General features: G+C 45.0%; 1 protein-coding gene, 1 long non-coding RNA gene and 1 other non-coding gene across 5 annotated transcripts in view; 1 reads left to right on the top strand and 2 right to left on the bottom strand.

Moving 5' to 3' along the window:
* Window positions 1–8,400, top strand: part of RNF41 (ring finger protein 41) — a 28,177-nt gene extending 19,777 nt beyond the window's left edge. For all 3 annotated transcript variants that reach the window (XM_042946861.1, XM_042946859.1, XM_042946860.1), the window contains 5 exons: window positions 5–117; window positions 3,543–3,814; window positions 4,511–4,646; window positions 5,119–5,222; window positions 6,063–8,400. In XM_042946861.1, the coding sequence (XP_042802795.1) occupies window positions 28–117; window positions 3,543–3,814; window positions 4,511–4,646; window positions 5,119–5,222; window positions 6,063–6,414 (954 nt within the window). In that variant the 5' untranslated portion in view covers window positions 5–27 and the 3' untranslated portion in view covers window positions 6,415–8,400. The remainder of the gene's footprint in view (window positions 1–4; window positions 118–3,542; window positions 3,815–4,510; window positions 4,647–5,118; window positions 5,223–6,062) is intronic.
* LOC122224696 lies at window positions 82–19,856 on the bottom strand. The gene is made up of 3 exons (XR_006204890.1): window positions 19,380–19,856; window positions 18,954–19,132; window positions 82–166 (listed from the first exon to the last, which is right to left on the bottom strand). It is a non-coding gene; the product is annotated as an uncharacterized LOC122224696 (long non-coding RNA).
* Window positions 19,164–19,245, bottom strand: TRNAS-CGA. Its single transcript has one exon. It is a non-coding gene; the product is annotated as a tRNA-Ser (tRNA).
* Window positions 19,857–19,943: the final 87 nt, after the last annotated feature.

Here is a 19,943-nt window from a genome sequence, read left to right as displayed (position 1 = left end):
CCAGGACCTGGGTTTCAGTGATGAGACATGGGGTATGATGTAACCCGTTTCCAGGGGGATGTTGACGAAGACCTTATCTGTCCTATTTGCAGTGGTGTCTTGGAGGAGCCAGTCCAGGTGAGTTGGTCTGGTGGCAGGTTTGGTGGGGCACTAGATGATAGTAGAGCTAATGAAAATGTTCATAAGTAATGGGACCAGTGGGAAGTCACTGTGTTCTGGCCTCCCTCCCCCACCCCCTTGGCAACACACACATACAGAATAGAGGTTTGGTGCAGAGGAGCAGTGGCAGCTACAAAAGGAATAGGGCCTTTCAGAGTCTGTCTAGAGGTGGATGCCACAGAAGTCCAGCGCTTCAGATTTTCTTCTGAGGTCACTCTGAGATTTATTCTGCTATAAAATGGTCACCTGTTTTCTGTCTTCTGACAGTAGCTCAGGAACTTCCCTTTGTAGGGGCTCTGACTAGGTTCCATGTTCCTACCATGTTTGAACTTCTGGACTCTCCTAAGTTTTCTCTGTATTTTGATGATGTAGTGTTTCAGTTAATCAGCGAGTCTGCCTGCAAGCCTTTTCATCCTGCCCTACTCTCTAACAAAGAGGGAGTAGGGAACTGTATGTACTGTCCTATTTCCTTCTTGGGACTTGCTGGAAAAACCAATTAAAAAACAACTTTAAAAAATTCTTGAAATGTTTATTTATTTTTGAGAGAGAGAGAAAGTGCAAGCGGGGAAGGGGCAGAGATAAAAGGAGACTTTAGGCTCCCAGCTGTCAGCACAGAGTTCGACGCGGTGCTCAAACTCACGAACTGCGAGATCATGACCTGAGCCTCAGTGAGTCACTTAACGGACTGAGCCACCCAGGTGCCCCTTAATTTTTTTTTTTTTTTAATGTTTATTCATTTTTGAGAGAGACACACACACACACAAAGTGTGAGCAGGGAGAGAGTAGAGAGGAGACACAGAATCCCAAGCAGACTCCAGGCACCGAGCTATCAGCACAGATCCTGATGCAGGACTGGAACTCACGAACCCTGAGATCATGACCTGAGCTGAAGTCAGACGCTTAACTGACTGAGCCATGCAGGTGCCCCATGGAAAAAACAATTTTTTTTATTTTTTAATTGTTAAAAACTAATGAGGAGAAACTCGTGATTAACAGGCAAGTATAATAAGTGAGATGAAGTCTTAACAGTAGCATTCATGGGACATCATCCTGCATGGTCCTTATTGCCTGCCCTCTGTAAATACCAATGAATCCTCTGGCAGTCCTGGCTGGCTAGACATAATCCCATTTTCCAAACCAGGACACGAGTCAGTGAGGTCTCACGGCCCTTCCCCAACTCATTGCTATACAGCTCCTGGGGGCTCCTCTTGATCCTTTGAGTATATTCTTATTCCAGTGTTCAACCAGTCAAAGGAGCACTGAGCTGACTGAAAGGTGCCTGAGCTGACTGAAAATCCGACTGCATTCCAATGGCAGCTAGCCCTGGACCTATACCCTGTCTGGGCCTTTGCAGCCTACTGCCAGTAGAACTATTGGCTGGGTGTGGAGCAAGCTATTGGTGTCGAGAGGTCATGGGGTGTGTCAGTTCCTTCCCTTCCCCTGGCAGGGCCTTGTCTGTTTTCTGGCACTATCATTTGAGGTGAGTCACGTGTGGAGAAGTCAGTGTTGGTTCATAACTGTAAGTCAGGAGTTGCCCCCCCACCTCCACCTTTTGGGAGTAGGCCAGGAAGACCTCAGGATGCCAGGTTACCAGACACATATCCAAGGGTAGAAGGCATCTGCTAGGAATGCTGATATCCCTACATCATATTTATTTAATTTTTGAATAGGTGATAAGTTCATATGGTTCAGAAACCAAAAGAGTAGAAAGAGGCATACCATGAGAACTCTTACTCCATCCTTGTCCCAGCCCATATAATCTCCTCACAGTTAACTCTTTTTATTATTACTTCATTTGCCCAACTTTCTTACGTGGAACATAGCGCATTCTGTATATTTCTGCAGGGGTGGCAAGATTGGATAGAATGGTCACGAAAGAGGTGACAGTCGGGCTGAAATCTGAATGACAAGGGGATGTTCATGCTAGGATTTAGAGGAAGAGCATTTCGGGCAAAGAGAAGCTGCAAAACCGGAGATGCTGAGGCAGGAGTGAGCTGGGTATAGACAAAAACAGAAAGGAGGTCAGACTGGCCTGAACACAGCACTGGGAGCATGGTGTGTGGTGAAGAGAGGTCAGAGGCACAGGGCCAGATCAAGCAGAATTGTATAGTTTCTGAGTAGGAGTTTGGACTTATTTTAAGTACAAAGGGAAGCCATTGTAAACTTTTAAGCAGGAGTGATATGATCTAGTTTGCATTTTTAAGTGATCACTGTGGCTGACGAATGTAGAATGAATTATAAAGGGGTGAGGTAGAAGTAGGGAGACCAGTTAGAAGACATATTTAATAATATAGGTGAGAGATGATAGTTTGAACTGGGTTAGTGGCAGGACAGATGGGGAAAAGTGGACAAATTTAGGATTGTTTTTTGGAGATAGGATCTGTAAAGATTTTGGAAAGAAATATATCTTTGAGTGAAAAATAAAAATCTATTGACAGTTGCATTAGTGACATTGTGAATGACTCCTTCTGTTACGAAGCCTTTCTTTGTTTTGGTCTTTGGTGCCTGTGTGCACCTTGGAGGCAGAACCTGTCTTGTATTGTAAGCACCTAGCAGAGTGTTTGGGCAATAGCACACCATTCGTTCATCAACAACTACTAAATGCCTACTGTGTTTGTCCCATGCCAGAGGCCAGGGAATCCTCTCACTTTGAGGGATTAAACTTCAGAGGTTATCTGATTTATCAAAGAAGTAAGCTGAAATACGATCTTTATGAAATTGAAAAGAATGTGACTCTATGAGAAAATGGCTCTGTTTGGGAGGATAGGCCTCACCATTGGGATTCGAGGCAATGCCTCAGGTCAGCCCTCATAAAATAGGAACCTGGGCCCACACAGAGAGGACTCTTAACTTCTCACCCAGGAGTTCAAGGTGCTTGTTTTGTTTTGCTTTCTTATATTGCATTTTTGCCAGTAAATCTCTTCCCTGTGTCCTCTCTACTCATCCTTCAAGACCCATGTCAAATTATGTCCTCCATAATAAATACGTGCCCTGATTGACCTAGCCTAGAAAGATCTCACCCTCCTTTGGATTTCTTTGGCAGTTATTGTGTATGCAATCCAGTTGGCAATTAATAATCGACTGCCTTGTGTCATCTCTCCTATTGTCCTGGAATATTATTTATACCTCTTATCGTTACATAACTTTTTACTTGTTTGTCTTATGTCACAATTCGTTTGGAATCTTGAGCACAGGAAACCTATCTGAAGCCTGTCCCTACACAGTGTCTTGCCCATAGTGCATCTGTCCTTCCCTGTGACCCCCAGGGACCTCTGGCCCTGGAAGCTGCTCAGAGGCTTGAGTAGCTTTGCGGAGTTATCATATTCAGGCTCTTAGCTCCTGCTAATTCTCTTGTGCCCCTTTTGCCCTGCTCTCCCTTCTAGGCACCTCATTGTGAGCATGCTTTCTGCAATGCCTGCATCACCCAGTGGTTTTCTCAGCAGCAGACATGTCCGGTGGACCGTAGCGTTGTGACGGTCGCCCACCTGCGCCCAGTACCTCGGATCATGCGGAACATGTTGTCAAAGCTGCAGATTGCCTGCGACAACGCTGTATTTGGCTGTAGTGCTGTTGTCCGGCTTGACAACCTCATGTCTCACCTCAGCGACTGTGAGCACAACCCCAAACGGCCTGTGACCTGTGAACAGGGCTGCGGGTGAGATTACTTCCCTTCCCCTGCCCCATACAGATAAGGACCTTCCCATTTATAACTCCCCCTCTCCCCCCACCCCTTTTTCCCAGATCCCTTGCTCACCAGCTAAGGCAGTTTCCTGTGCACATACACAAGGAGTGTCCTTGGCCTCCCTGGCTCTCTACCCCAAGATGTCACTTCGTGCTGCTTTTTCAACTATGATCTTTTTGCTCTTGCTTTAATAAAAAAAATGAGGCAGCAGTTCCCAATCTGTGTGCTAACACTAAGGATTGATTTCCTTTATTCTTCCTTTTCAGCCCAGTACTACTTTCTCTTTGTCAGATTGACTGCTCTAATTTCTAGCCTTCTCATATTTCCTCTTGCCCTGTTCCTTTCTTTCTTTGGGGTGTGAAATAGTTGATTACATGCTGATAGCCAGGTCTGTGAATCTAGGGCTTCTCAGAAGGAATGAGTGAGAAGGAAAGGAGAGCCATGTGGTAGATAAAACACTGTCTTAGAAAGGGAAAGAGGCCCAGAGAAAGTAGATAGCAAAATGATGTGGGGGGAGCTGTGGAGAAGGAAGTGAAAGGAATAAATAAGAGGGGAGGCCTGAATGTTAGAAATCTGGGGTAGAAGAAAGCCCACTCAGCAGTTTTGTGCCTTTGCCCACATGTCCCATTGAGCGTTTCTGTTCTGTTTGTTTCCCACCCTGGGTGGCAGCCTGGAGATGCCCAAAGATGAGCTGCCAAACCACAACTGCATTAAGCACCTGCGCTCAGTGGTACAGCAGCAACAGACACGCATCGCAGAGCTGGAGAAGACCTCAGCGGAGCACAAACACCAGCTGGCGGAGCAGGTAAGGCCCAGAGAACATAGGGGAGAACCTGTCCTTAATATGCAGACATGTGTATATAACAGATGTGTGACTATGTGTAACTGCATGCGTGTGTCTGTGTGTATGTGCAGAGAGCCATGGGTGAGAAGCACCAGTGTGAGCCTGCAGCTCGGTGCCTGTGCTTGTGTGCCTGGGTGAGTGGATACTCTGCCTCTGGCTTGGTAGGGAATCAGATTGGAGCTCGTCTCCCTTTCTTTCATCCCATCAATGTCATTCATTCACCTAACATTCATCAAATGCCTTCTCTAAGAAGGTACTCGGCTAAGCACTATGGATACAGCTGTGAATGAGATAGTCATATCCCTGTCTTCCTGAAGTGTATAGGTCTGGTTTTTCCTCAGATCTCTCAGTTGCCCTCATTCTCAGACTAACTTCTGTCTTTCATCTGTTGTCTGCCCTAACCATCATCCCTGGTTCTCCTTCCCTCCAACAGAAGCGAGATATCCAGCTGCTAAAGGCATACATGCGTGCAATTCGCAGTGTCAACCCCAACCTTCAGAACCTGGAGGAAACAATTGAATACAACGAGATCCTAGAGTGAGTGTCACTCAGGACATGGAGTCACTTGCTCCACATCCTGGCACCTAGCCCTGAAAGGAGGAAGCGCAAGGGATGGCAGAAGGGCGGGTAATAAAAGGGCTGGGCTGGGGCCACCGCTTTTCAGATGTTGGGATGAAGGATAGGGACCAAGGAGAAGAGGATAACTTCCAGCCCCACTATAGGATCTCCTATTCTATTGGGTGGATGGAAGGGAAAGCTTACCCAAGTATTCAGTTCATTGAGACTTAGGTGAGTACCCACATGTACAGAGCCCTGTATTAAAGGCTGTGGAGTGTTAGGAGGGCCAAAAAGAAATAGACATTGTCCCTGTTGTCAGGTAGCTTACAATCCAGAGAAGACAGTCAGTGCAAATCCAGGGGAAGGATCTAAAATGCAGCATAAACAAGCAAAGTCTAGAATCCCTTTCAGTGCTGGAGTCCCATGCAATTCATAGACTAAACTCTTAAGTGTGAATCAATATATAGAGAGTAAACAGTGCTGCATGGGACACAGTATAGAGGAATAATCACTTCATTTGGTAAACATTTGTTGAGCACTTAGTACGTGCTAGGCACTGTGTGTGTTTAGTGTTGAGATTTTTAAGAAAAATGACAGAAACTCTGCACTTTTGAGTTTCATCTGGTGAGTGACATGTGGTGACTCACACGGGACCAACTAGGGAAGGATTTAGAGTTTCTGAACTAGTGATGGAAAAAGGAAGATGGGAGATTAGGGTTAAGCTGAGCACCAAGTGGGTGGTCATTCCTATTAGGAGAAAAAGCCAATGAAGAAAAGGGGGATGAGCTGGAATGACCACCTTCAACCCCCTCCACACAGGTGGGTGAACTCCCTGCAGCCAGCAAGAGTGACCCGCTGGGGAGGGATGATCTCGACCCCAGATGCTGTACTCCAGGCTGTAATCAAGCGCTCCCTGGTGGAGAGTGGCTGTCCTGCCTCTATCGTCAACGAGCTGATCGAAAATGCCCACGAGCGTAGCTGGCCCCAGGGTCTGGCCACACTAGAGACAAGACAGATGAACCGGCGCTACTATGAGAACTACGTGGCCAAGCGCATCCCTGGCAAGCAGGCTGTTGTCGTGATGGCCTGTGAGAACCAGCATATGGGTGACGACATGGTGCAGGAGCCGGGGCTTGTCATGATATTTGCGCATGGTGTGGAAGAGATATAGGAGATCTCGACGGGCTAGCAGGAAGAGATGGCAGTCAGAAAGCCCATCGCTCCAGCAGCTGGTCCCTGAGTCCTCCCTACTACCCATAGTACTGTGGCTTACACACGGGCCACATGTTTCCCTGCTCTTCTGGCACTGAAGGGCCCCGGGGCACTTTGCTCAGCCTTTCACGTGGGAAACACAGATTCCTTCCTTTTACGTAATTTCTTCCCCTAAGATGTCTGTAAATTTTCAGTCAGTTTGGAAAAGTCCTCACCTCTATATCTGTTTTCCTGCCTAGGGTCCCTGGTTCTAGATATTTTTAGAAAGCACAAAGAATTTTCTCTAGAGGATCAGGGTGGAGTGAGGAATATCTAATCGTTCCCCCTCCTCCAAAACCAGGGAATCAGAGCAGGCAGGCCTGTTGACACTAAACAGCACTTAGAGGGCAGCTCTGGGGAGCAGACATCCTGAAGAAATGGTAAGGGTGGAATCAAAACCCTAGAAATAAATAATGAGGCCAGTAACTGGCCCTTAGGGAAAGACTGGACCTCTGTGCCAAGCAATACTCTGTCCAGCCCACCTTACAGGTGCAGGCTCCTGCTGGTTCTGCAGGTGTGCAGGTTAGGATGCCGAAAATTTCCAGATGAGCTCTTCTTTCCTACATTTTCTCATAATTAGGGAATGACAGGGTTGGGAGTAGGGGATTAGTCTGTTGAGGTGGATGTGTTCAGCAAGAAGCAGCTGTCTGGCTTTTGCTGAAATCAGGTAGGCACTGCCTCTGGCATGGGCCGTAATAGTTCCATAGACCCCTCTCCAGCCCTGTGATTGTAACTAGTTATTTTGATAATTTCCTTTGGCCATTGTTTGTATTTCCTTCTCTCCCTCCCCCCCCCCCCCACTTTTTTTTTTAGAATGGCCTGGTTATGGCTACCCTACTTTTCCAGTCCAGCCACATTGTTGGCAATCTAATTTATTTACTTTTTTTTTTTTTTTTTTTTTAAGAAAGGAAAAAGAAAAAAAAATTAACAAAGCTTAAAACTTTCTTTTGATATTCCTATTGTGGGGGTTCTGGATAGGGTGGGATGGGACAGGGATGGGATCTGTTTTATATTTTTCCTTTTCAGCACAATCTTTGGCTTTAATATAAGAAGGGCCCAAGGGAGTCCTTGGCTGAACTTATGTCTGCCCCAACCCTCCATAACCCCATCTGAGATGAGACGCTTCTTTTGTTATTCCAGTGATGGATGTGACAGTCCAACATCAATGCCTGTGCCCTCTGAACTTTGCTCCAGTCCTTCCAGGGGTCTCCTTGTAAAACTCTGTATTAATTTTGAAGACCTTGCCATCCCCCTAACCCCCAGTTTCCTTGGAGATACATAGTTGGATTCTAAGCTTCACCAGGCAAGATGGGAGAGACATGATATCTCTGTGTCTCTGAGTACAGGCTGTGCATTGTCTTACCCATGCCCTCTGAGAACTTCAGCTCCATTTTAGGCTACCCAGGCATTCCTTGATCCCTAGCTAGGGTGGCTAGTAGAGCTAGAGAAGGGGAGGGATAGAGGGTGTGATTATTCTAATATACCAGTGGGAGTGGGGTTGAAGACATATGGCCATATAACAGTTTCTTCTCTCTTTGGAGTTTTATTCCGGGCCAGCTTGCCTGCTATAGGTCTGGGGAGTTGGGTCATGGCTCCACTGGGAATGGGGTGGAGGGATACAGCTTGAAGGGAGTAGGGAACAGTCCTGTGTTCCAGCTCCAGGACATTGTGCTCAGGAATTTGAAAACGCTGCTATACTTAGTCTGGTTACTACATTTCTTCCACTCCCCTCTGACCCTGCCTGCCTTACTGAGGCCCATACTCTCCTGTCATCACCTTCAGACAGAGCCAGGAAGCTCAGTTAAGGCTTCCCTCCCCTTTGCACTAGTGTCTCTGCGGGTTGCTGGTTGTGTTATATGTGCTGTTCCATGGTGTTGACTGCACTAATAATAAACCTTTTACTCAACTCTCAATTCTTAATTCACCATCACTCCCCTTCTTGTGATGCTTTCTCCTCTGCTTTGCCCTTTCTCTCACCTTGATTCCCCTTATTTCTTGCTTTATAACCTACCTTTGTCATAGAACTAACCTCTGTTTTAGGAGGATGTCTGTCTGGGAGTGTGCACCTCACTTTGCTCTGTGTGCTCTCCTCCCGCTTTCCCTCCTGTCTCCTGTTCTGTAGAAGCCAACATGTTCTCTCCAGTGACCTGAACTGTGTTTTTTTTTTCCCAGGGTTTGCCTTTGCCCAAATTCCATGTCTTCCCTAACTGTTCCTGGGGTTTTAGGACAATTTCAACAGAAGAGATGCATGTACCTTTCTCCATTGTCCCACAAGCACCTTTGCTTTGGAATCTGGGATTCCATCGCAGTCAGGGATGCCTCCACTACCCAGTGTCTCCTAGCCAGGGAAGTAAATGTGAGGAAAGGAACCTGGAATGATGGAACCTGGTGTGGTTGTCAAATCTTGATAAACCCTTTCACAGGCATCTGCTGCCACCTTCTCCCTGCCATGAGAAAAAGAAAATCTTTTTCCCCCAGTAGTATATTTGCAATTTGTTGAGCATTTATGATGCACTTCCTGTAAATCCATTAATACCCTCGATACTCTAGTGTGTGGTTAAAAAACAAAAGGGCATAAGGACATTCCTGTGCTCTGAATCTGCTACACTTTCATGTGCACAAGGTCTGATTCTAAAACACTGGTGAACACATACATACATACACTATATATATATATATATATATATAGTGTCTAGTGATATCAGGAGTGCTTTTTTTTTTCCCCTGAAGCTTATTCAAAATTACTTTCAGAACCTGTTGCTCATTCTTGTGAATGTCACAAATGGTGCCAAATCAATCTTTTAGGGTATTTTGGTTTTTGGAAACAATATTCATTGAATATTCTGCAAGGAACTCAGGTGGGGATGGGTGTCATGTAGCACAATGGCACCTACTTTCAAAGAATGTATTCCATAATGGAGATAAGTATATAGGAATAATAAATGTGGTAAGTAGAGCTACAAGCAATATGTGAGCAGAGGGAAGATAAAGGCACCGATTCTGATGGGTACCAGGAAATACTTGTTTAGGAGAAGTGGTATTTATTCTAGATCAGAGGTTGGCAAACTGAAGATTGCATCCCGCTGCCTGATTCTGTAAAAATGTTTTACTGGAACCCAGCCATGCCCATTTGTTTATGTATTGTCTGTGGCTGCTTTGAGATTATAACAGCAGAACTGAGTAGTTGCCACAACACTATGACCCACAAAACCTAAAACATTTGCTACTTGGCCCTATAGAAAGTTTGCCAGCCCATTGTAGACTTTTAAAGTCAGGAGAATGGGTGGGGAAATATAGAGGGTTGGTTTTGATTCTTTACTTCAGTGTGTTAATTTGAAGAATCGGAACATTTTCCTACATTGCCAACATAACATGCTTAAAATTAACAATCTATATTCACACTTCCCTAACTGGTTTAAGAAAGTACTTTTAGAGCTAATTTTTGTCCAGCCCTGGATCCAATCCAGGAACCATGTATTAACTATCTTTTGCACTCCTGCAACAATCTTTTTTGTAACACTGATTTGTTGAAGAGATTGGGCCAGTTGTCCTGGAGAGTGGTCTTTTTGGATTTGATTGATTGCTTCTGCGCGGTGCCCTTTAACTTCCTCTACCCTATTTTTGCTAAACAGAATTTGATCCAGAGCCTGAGAGATTCAAGTTAAGCAGTTCTGAGGATAGAAGACATCACAGGAGAGCTGTTCTATGTTGTGTAACATCAGGTGATAGGCCCAATTGTCCCACCATTAGTCTGATCTCTTCATGGTATACTTATATGGTTGAGAGGTTTTTTTAAAAGCTGCTCAGGTGCCCTGAGGAGGGGGCAGCTGGCAGTGTAGTTCAGGTGGGTTGCTGCCATACAGCAACAGGGGCCCCATATTGTCAAATCTTACTGCTTCTCAAGAACCATTGGACATCCTAATGTTTATTCTAAATGCCACAAGTTTTCAATGTTGGCTTAATTTAAAAAAAAAATTTTTGTGGGCCATAAAAAACAGGGTCCACCAGTTTGCAACCTCTGCTTTTAGGTTGAGACCGTAGTGTGAATAAAAACAAGTTATGGTGAAGGATATATTAAAGAAGGAAGACACCAGTGCAATCTGGAGCATAGAGTTTGTTGAAGGAAATGGTGGAAGATAAGACTAGAAATAGTTTGGGGCCAATTCTTGGGGGGCTTTGAATACATGGCAGGGAATTTGGTCTTTAATTTTTCAGGTAAGTTTTTGACGAGGAGTAACCTCCAACTCATGATTCTGGTGGCAATGGAAAGACAGTGAAAAATTGGTGACAATACCAAATAAGCTTTGCAGTAAATCATGCAATAGGATGAGAGCTTGAAAGAGCAGGAAAGAGGACACGAGACAGGGAATAAAGTTGACAGGCCTTAGTAACTCACTAGATTCACTCAGCCAACACTTAGGGCATACCTGTCATGTGCCACACGTGACATGTATTTGAGATGCACAAATAATTGAGAAAAAAAGTCCTTAAAGGAATTTGCAGTTTAGTAGGTGACAGACACTTGAACAAAGGAAATGTAAAATAATATATTGCTAATAAGGACTAAGTACAATGGAATGATGAGGAGGAAAGGGTTCAACTACCTACTACCAACGGTGAGATGCTTCTCAGAAGAATCACTTAGGGATGGGGATGCCTAGGTAGCTGAATCGGTTGAGTGTCTAACTCTTGACTTTTGGCCCAGGTCATTATCTCATGGTCATGAGATCAAGCGCTGTGTCCAGCTCTGTCCTGGGCATGGAGCCTGCTTAAGATTCTCTAGGGGCGCCTAGGTGGCTCAGTCAGTTAAGTGTCTGAATCTTGATTTCGGCTCAGGTCATGATCTCATGGTTCATGAGTTCAAGCCCAGTGTTGGACCCAACATAGAGCCTGCTTGGGATTCTCTCTCTCTTCCCCTCCCTCCTCTCTCTCAAATATAAACATTAAAAAAAAAAAAGTTCTCTCTCTGCCTCTCCCCTGCTTACTCTTTCTCAAACATTTTAAAAAGTGACCTTTAAAAAAAATCCTTTAAAAGAAGAATCACTGGAACGGAGTTCTGAACAAGATCAGATACTGGCAGTGAGGAAAGAAGGTTGGACATTTATCGTGATTTGGGCACTATTGTAAGTATCAAACATCTCATCATCCCAACGGTTTTTATCAAAAGGTGCCTATTGCCATCTCCATTTTCTATGTGGGAAATAGCCAACAAAATTCGCATAGCTAATGATTAGAACTGGGATTTGAACCAAGAAAGTCATTTCAGAGCTTGAGTTCCTAACCAGTGCACGTAACCAGGGTCACGTAACCAAAGATGAGTCACAGATAAAAGACTGAGATTTCTCCTGTGAGAATGAAAGATAGGGTCATTATTAACCTGAATAGGCAGGAGGAGAGGATGAGCAGGTTTCAACGGTGAAGTAATGAGCTCAGGTGGGGAACGTTGGGTTGTAAATACTATCACATAAAGGTATTTAGCCAGTAAATGGAAACGTGGATCTGGGGCTTAAAAGCATGTGGATTTGGGAGTTATCTGCCCAAAGGTGGTCAAGAAATTCTAGGAATGAAATGCCAACACCAAAAGGACAGGATGAAGGCTAAGAATGGACCGGGGGTGGGTGGATTCCAGAAGTAATCTGGAATAAATTCTGGAAATAGATGCATGATAAAGTTGGCTACTGCTGCAGCTTAAAAAAAGATTTAGAATGATTTTTTTGTACGATAATAGGGTTATAGTGTGTGTGCGTCTTGAGTACAGTTGACAAGTAATGAATCATTTAAATGTGGCTCATAAACTAGCTGTGAAGGAGTTCCAGAACTGTTTTGTGCAACGATGGCACTGCATAGTCACATAAAAGCAATTTTGGATAAGGTCTCCTAATTTGTCGCTGAAAAGTTTAGTAGGGGAAGGCATTAGCTACTCAGTTATAAGAGAGAGAACTTCATGAGAGAAGGTATTAAGTTGTCAATGGAGATGCTCAGCCTGATTAAATTGGGGGTATCTCGCTGGGAAGAATTAAGGATTTTTAAAAAAATGGTTGAATTTAGGCAGGGTGTGTTGATCACAGAAGCATGTTTCTCTTTTTGTTTTAAAATACCTTTTTTTTAATGTTTATTTTTGACAGAGAGACAGAGCACGAGTGGGGGAGGGGCAGAGAGAGAGGGAGACACAATCCGAAACAGGCTCCAGGCTCGGAGCTGTCAGCACAGAGCCCGATGCGGGGCTGGAACTCAAGGACCGTGAGATCATGACCTGAGAAGTTGGATGCTTAACCGACAGAGTCACCCAGTTTCCCCTAAAGTATTTTTTTTAATGTTTATTTTATTTTATTTTTAATTTTTTTTTTTTAACGTTTATTTATTTTTGAGACAGAGAGAGACACAGCATGAACGGGGGAGGGGCAGAGAGAGAGGGAGACACAGAATCGGAAGCAGGCTCCAGGCTCTGAGCGGTCAGCACAGAGCCCGACGCAGGGCTCGAACTCCCGGACCGCGAGATCGTGACCTGAGCCGAAGTCGGACGCTTAACCAACTGAGCCACCCAGGCGCTCCAATGTTTATTTTATTTTTGAGGAAGAGCAAGGGAGGGGCAGAGAGGGGGACAGAGGATCTGAGGCAGGCTCCATGCTGACAGCAGAGAGCCCAACACAAGGGCTCCAACCCATGAACTATGAGATTATGTCCTGAGCCAAATTTGGAAGCTTAACCGACTAAACCATCCAGGTGCCCCTAAATAAACATTAAAAAAAAAAAAAATGTATCTCATGATATTTAAATGTAGTTACTGCAGAAAAAAGTATTTACTCTCTTGAGCAACACTGCTGATTTATAAAACCTAATATCTTAATTTTTCCAATAAAACTCTTCCCTACCATTTTCTTTGTAAAAACAGTAATTTTAAAATTCAATGTGTAACACTTCCATTCTATACATGTGGGCCGATATTAATCCTTCCCCTTCTACAAATACTTTTTTTTCCCCCACAAATACTAAGTTTTCGTTTCAGGTTCCCCAATGAGCAGAATAAGAAGGGCAAGATGAGATGGAGCAAAAGAAAGCTTAAGAGTTGTCTGGTTAGCCTCCAGATCAAAATATAACCAAGAGTGACATTAAAACAACCCCTTCAGGAGCCCTCAGATTTCCAAATAGCTCTGAGGCTCAGAGTCTTTGATTTGCCTGGAACACTGTAGATCATCCAGATCAACTACCATCATGAAACCAAAATCATGAACAAGATTCTATATCCCCTCTGCTTGTCTCTAAGAAAGTCGACCATCATCTGAGTCCCATGGTAGACACCTTCTATTACTAGATATTGAGTCAAAATCTACTTTCCTGATGCTTCAGCCTATTGAAACCCAATAGTATCTTCTGTTATTCTGTTTCTGTGTGACAACCTTCCAATTAGATGAAAAGTTGGCTGTCATGTCCTTCCTAAGGCTTCTTCATGCTAAACACCCACAGTTCTTTCAGTATCATTTCAAGTTCCTTCTCAATTCTGGCAATTGACCAATGGAAACACTGAGAACCCTCAGGGCAAAATCAATGTGACTCTTATAGTGGTGAAACTGGGGCATCTGGAAGGCCACTGTAACAGATGATGTGATGGAAGAAGAAATGATTGATGAATCATGGGCATAGGAGAAAAGAAAATGTCAGATTAATTCTTAAGATTGGAAACTAGATGGAATTGAGAGAATAGTATTAACAGAAATGGGAAAAGTCGAGAATGTCATCTTGGGAAAGGAGCAGTTTGTGTTTTGGATGACATTAGGTCAACTATGCAGTCATAGGTAGCTGAAGGTACAGGACCACAGTTTGGCTTGGGATTTTTGTCTTGGAGTAGGAAAAAGAATGGAGCTTTTGGCAGAATTCCACAGAAGGAGGGAGAAAACAAATGAGATGGAGAAACAATGTTCTAAGAGAAGAGAGTACAGTGAGTGTCTCTGAAGTCCAATAAGAAATCAATAGTTTCGGGGGCACCTGGGTTGGCTCAGTCAGTTAAGATATGACTTTGGCTCAGGTCATAATATGGTTCGTGAGTTTGAGCCCCGTATCGAGCTCTGTGCTGACAGCTCAGAGCTTGAAGCCTGTTTCAGATTGTGTCTCTCTCTGCTCCTGCCCTGTTCGCACTCTGTCTCTCTCTCAAAAATAAACATTTTTAAAAGTTTAAAAAAAAGAAAGGAAGGAAAAAAGAAAGAAAGAAAGAAAAAGAGAGGGAGGGAGAGAGAGAAAGAAAGAAGGAAAGAAAGAAAAGAAAGAGAAAGAAAGAAAGAAAGAAAGAAAGAAAGAAAGAAAGAAAGAAAGAAAGAAAAGAAAGAAAAATGATTTCAGGGCTCCTGGGTGGCTCAGTCGGTTGAGCATCCGAATTCAGGTCAGGTCATGATCTCTTGGTTCATGAATTCAAGCCCCACATCTGGCTCGCTGCTGTCAGCGACAGATTCTCTGTCCCCCTCTCTCCCCTGCCCCACCCCCCCACTCTCTCAAAAATAAACATTAAGAAACTGAAGGTTTCAGGGGCACCTGGGTGGCTCAGTTGGTTGAGCATCCAACTTCAGCTCAGATCATGATCTCACAGTCTGTGGGTTCAGGCTCCACGTCAGGCTCTGTGCTGACAGCTCAGCGCCTGGAGCCTGCCTGCTTCGGATTCTGTGTGTGTCTCTCTCTCTACCCCTCCCCTGCTCATGCTGTCTCTCTCAAAAATACATATTTTTTAAAAATTAAAAAAAAAAGAATCCAACTTTAGCTCAGGTCATGATCTCAGTTTATGAGTTCGAGCCCAGCGTTGGGCTCTGCACTGACAGCCCAGAGCCTGGAGCCTGCTTCAGACTCTGTGTCTCCCTCTCTCTCTGCCCCTCCTCCTTTCACACTCTCTCTGTCTTTCTCAAAAATAAACATTAAAAAAAAAAAAAAGAAATCGAAGTTTTCAAAGTTAGCAAAGGTTTTCACAACAGAGTATTAAGATAGTAAGAAGCTAGAGGCAGAGAGTATACATTTTATTCAAAAAACAGAAGTAGAGATGCCTGGCTGGCTCAGTTGGTGGAGTATGCAACTCTTGATCTTGGGGTTGTGAGTTCAAGCCCCATGATAGGTGTAGAGATGGGTGGAGGTGTAGAGATGGGTGGCTTAGTTGGTTAAGCATCTGACTTCAGCTCAGGTCATGATCTCACCATTCATGGGTTCGGGCCCTGCATCGGGCTCTGTGCTGACAGCTCAGAGCCTGGAGACTGCTTAGGATTCTTTGTCTCCCTGTCTGCCCCTCCCCCCCCCCCCCCCCACACACACACACTCTGAGTCTCTCTCAAAGGATAAATAAGCATTATAAAATTTTTATTTTATTTAAAACACTTTTGGGGCGCCTGGGTGGCTCAGTCAGTTGGGCGGCCGACTTTGGCTCAGGTCATGATCTCGCGGTCTGTGAGTTCGAGCCCCGCGTCGGGCTCTGTGCTGACAGCCCAGAGCCTGTTTCGGATTCTGTGTCTCCCTCTCTCTGACCCTCCCCCATTCATGCTCTGTCTCTCTCTGTCTCAAAAATAAATAAACGTTAAAAAAAATTTTTTTTTTAAATAAAAATAAAAAAAATAAAACACTTTTTTGTGTTTATTTTTGAGAGAGAGGGAGAGACAGAGTGTGAGTGGGGGAGGGGCAGAGAGAAAGGGAGACACAGAATTTGAAGCAGGCTCCACACGCTGAGCTATCAGCGCAAAGCTAGACTCGGGTCTTGAACTCAAGAATCGTGAAATCATGACCTAAGTTGAAGTCCAACGCTTAACCAATTGAGCCACCCAGGTGCCCCATTAAAAAATTTTAAATAAGGGGCACCTGGGTGGCTCAGTCGGTTAGGCGTTGGACTTCGGCTCAGGTCATGATCTCGTGGTCAGTGAGTTTGAGCCCTGCATTGAGCTCTGTGCTGCCAGCTCATAGCCTGGAACCTGCTTCAGATTCTGTGTCTCCCTCTCTCTCTGCTCCTCCCCCGCTCGCTCTCTGTCTCTCAAAAATGAATAAACGTTAATTTTTTTTTTAATTTTTAAATAAAATAAAATAATCTAAAGAAAAAATAGAAGGAAGTAGAAAACAACGTGATGATTTGGAACTGTCAAATAAAGGTGTAGTTTTGTTCTGATTTAATGGATTGATCCTGTGCAATTTGAATGTGTTATGGAAGGATGTTTATGTTAGTTTCCTTAGGACTTTGAAATGAGTGGGCTTTACAAGCCTATGTGGAGAAGGTAACTTTAGGGCAAATGAGCAAAGTCAAATACCAAGCCAGAAACTACAGAATGCCTGGGGGGACCTGATCATATAAGTCAAGGAAAGGTATAAGGATAGGGGATTTGTTGGGATAAAAGGGGTAAAGTGAAGGAATTGAGCTCAGGTGGGCGGTGGGGATGGTAGAAATTTATCTATTGTACATGAAGGTTTGAAACCTTGGCCTCTCACCTATGACAGTTACAGGGAAAATATTTGAGAGCGAAAGGTATGATCTCCAAACACCAAACAACCTCTGCTAGCTTTTCCGTCCAGATCCTCCATTTTGTAAGCCATGGTGCCTTCTTCCCTTCACAATATAGTTGTTGGTTGCCCTCTGCTGGTCAATTTTGGTCTTGACTCTCCAGACATTTAAATCTGAGAGCATGCGCAAAATGGCATTTGGTAGGAAGCTTGAGTACTGAGCCTGTTAGTTTATTAACTCATTCACTACATATTTGCTCACATCTGTGTATAAAAACCTAGTAAAGGAAATACAAAAAAAACAAAATACACAGTCCAAACTCTCAAGAAGCTTACAGTCCAATCTGAATGAAGATTAAAACATGTATACGTAACTACTGTAAAAACACATCGAGGGGCACCTGGGTAGCTCAGTCAGTTGAGTATCCAGCTCTTGATCTTGGCTCACTCAGCTCAGGTCATGATCTTATGGTTGGTAGGACCTAGCCCTGCATTGGGCTCTGTGCTGACAATGTGGAGCCTACTTGGGGTTCTCCCTCTCTGCCCCTTCCCCACTCACGCTCTCTCTCTCTCTCTCTCTCTCTCAAAATAGACATTAAACACAGACACACAGACACATAGACATAGACACACACACCCACACACACACACCCACACATCCATTTACTCAACAAAGATTTTTTTTTTTTTAATTGAGTGGCTTATATGTGCCAGGAATTTACGTCCTACTGGGGAAGATTGGGGTATTGTAGGTGACAAGTAACTAGAGAAGACTTCTCAGGACAACTGACATTGAAGTAGAGGTTGAGTAGAAGGTGAAGATGAGAAAGATTATTTCAGGCGGAGAACAGAATGAACACAGACAAATACTATACCAGGAATGCCAGTGGATAGAATGTAGTGAATGTGAAAGAATGGTTAGTGAAAAGGGACCAGGTCAGGAAACCCAAAAAGCAGCCATGAAAGGGTTTAAGGTCTCTGGCTACGACTGGATGCTTTAGTGCAGCTTTCCATATATTAACTCATGTGGTCCTCATAACCCTACTTTCCTCATGAAGGCCCCAGCAAGTAGTGGGTCTAGCCTGCCCTCACCCTGAAAAAAATGGACAGACTTAAGACATATTTAGGAAGCAGAATAAATATAACTTTTAATTCTTACAGAAGTGTGTCAAAGGAGATTCCTTGCATGCAACCAGGTGGATGGTGGTGGTAGAATGATGGGTTCCAGCTGGAGGAATCAAGAGCTTCAAGGAGGAAAGATGAAAGGATGTGCAGGATGGGAAGGGATAAATGATGGGGTATGAAGGAGGGAAGGGTACAGTGGTGAGGGTGATCTCGGAGAGAAGAGCATGAAAAAGGGTATGAAGGCAGGAAACTGCAAAGTGTAAGTGTGGGGAAAGCTCTATGAATTACTACTGAAGTCCCTGCACTTGGGGAGATTCATCTTGGAGAAGATGCTGCTGTGCAAGAAATGAAATACAAAAAGAACATCCTCAACAAGTATCCCAGATATTTCCTATGATCAGAAATTGGTGGGAGTGGGGGGGGGGGGGGGGGAGGAAGAACCCAGTAAGGTGAGTACAGGAGGGTTAGAGGTCAGAGAAGGAATTAATTCCCTAACCTGGTTAATACACAGAAAATTTAGAACAGTACTTAGCACATAATGAGCATTCAGTAAAAAGTGTTATCTCCCCACACTCCAGCTCCAGCCATTATGTTTCATAACATAAGCTGTTATGTTTGACAGGCTACTCCCTCCTAGCCCAGTGATTTCTGAGATGCGCCTCCTCAAAGAAATCCAAATGAGAGTATGCTTTTTCCTGGGTCTCAGTGATAATCAGACTTCTGGTCATGAAATCCAGAGATGCCCTCTCTTCCTGGAAATTCTAATTTTAACTATTACAGCACAGGAGGCATTCAGATTTCCAAAAACCTAACCCTTCTTCAGCCAAATCCTTTGCTATTCCCTTCCCCAAGAATGAAACGTGTGTCAAAGCTCTAACAAACCTGAAGCTACAGAACTGCGAAGGTGTCCAGTATCCTAGCAGCCGATACAGTTGTGCAAATTAAGCTTCCCATGATCACCTCCATCCGTCCCAATCCAGGGGTGAGACCTCTCAGCTATTTCTGACACAGAAAGGTAAATGCTGGAAAGACGCGTGCGAGGGGAGTTCCTTTTACGTATCCTGAAGGAGAGGGAGAGGGAAAAAAAGCGGCCGTCACGAACAGGATTCGAACCTGTGCGGGGAAACCCCATTGGATTTCGAGTCCAACGCCTTAACCACTCGGCCACCGTGACTTCCAAAACTATGTTTTGCCGCGCGCTTACAGAAGGGGTCCGCACTGCGACCAGGGAGGGAGTGTGGCAATGGGAAGCCGACTCCGACCACATACAGGATGTGTATCCTGGGACCCCCGCCCTTCGCCCCTTACCTCGCTTCTATGCCACTCAAAGAACAGTCGGGTGGACCGGGTGACTCAGGGAGGGAAGAGGGGTCTTAAAGAGCGTATGCTATTTAGAAAACGATGGCGAGGCCTGTGAAGGAAGCAGTTGGAGGGAAGGGACTGGGACCCAGGGTAGCGGCTAGAGGACTCCTCGGGTTAAGGAGTGAGAGGGTTGCTGAGGGAGACTCAGGAAGAGTTGAAAAGGGGAACTTCTGGGGATGGATGAAAGAGAGGAAGTTCTTGGGGAAAGGGGTCTGGGGTTCCTTGGAATTAAGGACTCCATGAGGGGTTGGGAATGTGCTGTGAGCTGGGGGCGTCCCCTTGGGGTAGGAATAGAAAGGTTCCCCATTCCCTGGGCTGAGAGGCAAAGGGGGAGGAAAGGCTTCGCGTCGGGCACAGAACGATCTCAGGGGAGTGGGCGCCCCCTCCAGGAAGCGGCTGCCTCCCCAACGCTCCCGTCGCCTCCGCCGCCACCGCCGCCGCCGCCGGGGAGACCGCCAGAGTGGGTCCCGCGCCCGGCGCTTGGCCGTCGCCGTGCCCGACCGGCCGGCA

The sequence above is a fragment of the Panthera leo genome, chromosome B4, assembly GCF_018350215.1.
Source record: "Panthera leo isolate Ple1 chromosome B4, P.leo_Ple1_pat1.1, whole genome shotgun sequence".
Taxonomy (NCBI): Eukaryota; Metazoa; Chordata; class Mammalia; order Carnivora; family Felidae; genus Panthera; species Panthera leo.
The sequence above is the reverse complement of the archived record's forward strand: the minus strand, read 5'-3'. Positions and strand labels throughout refer to the sequence as shown.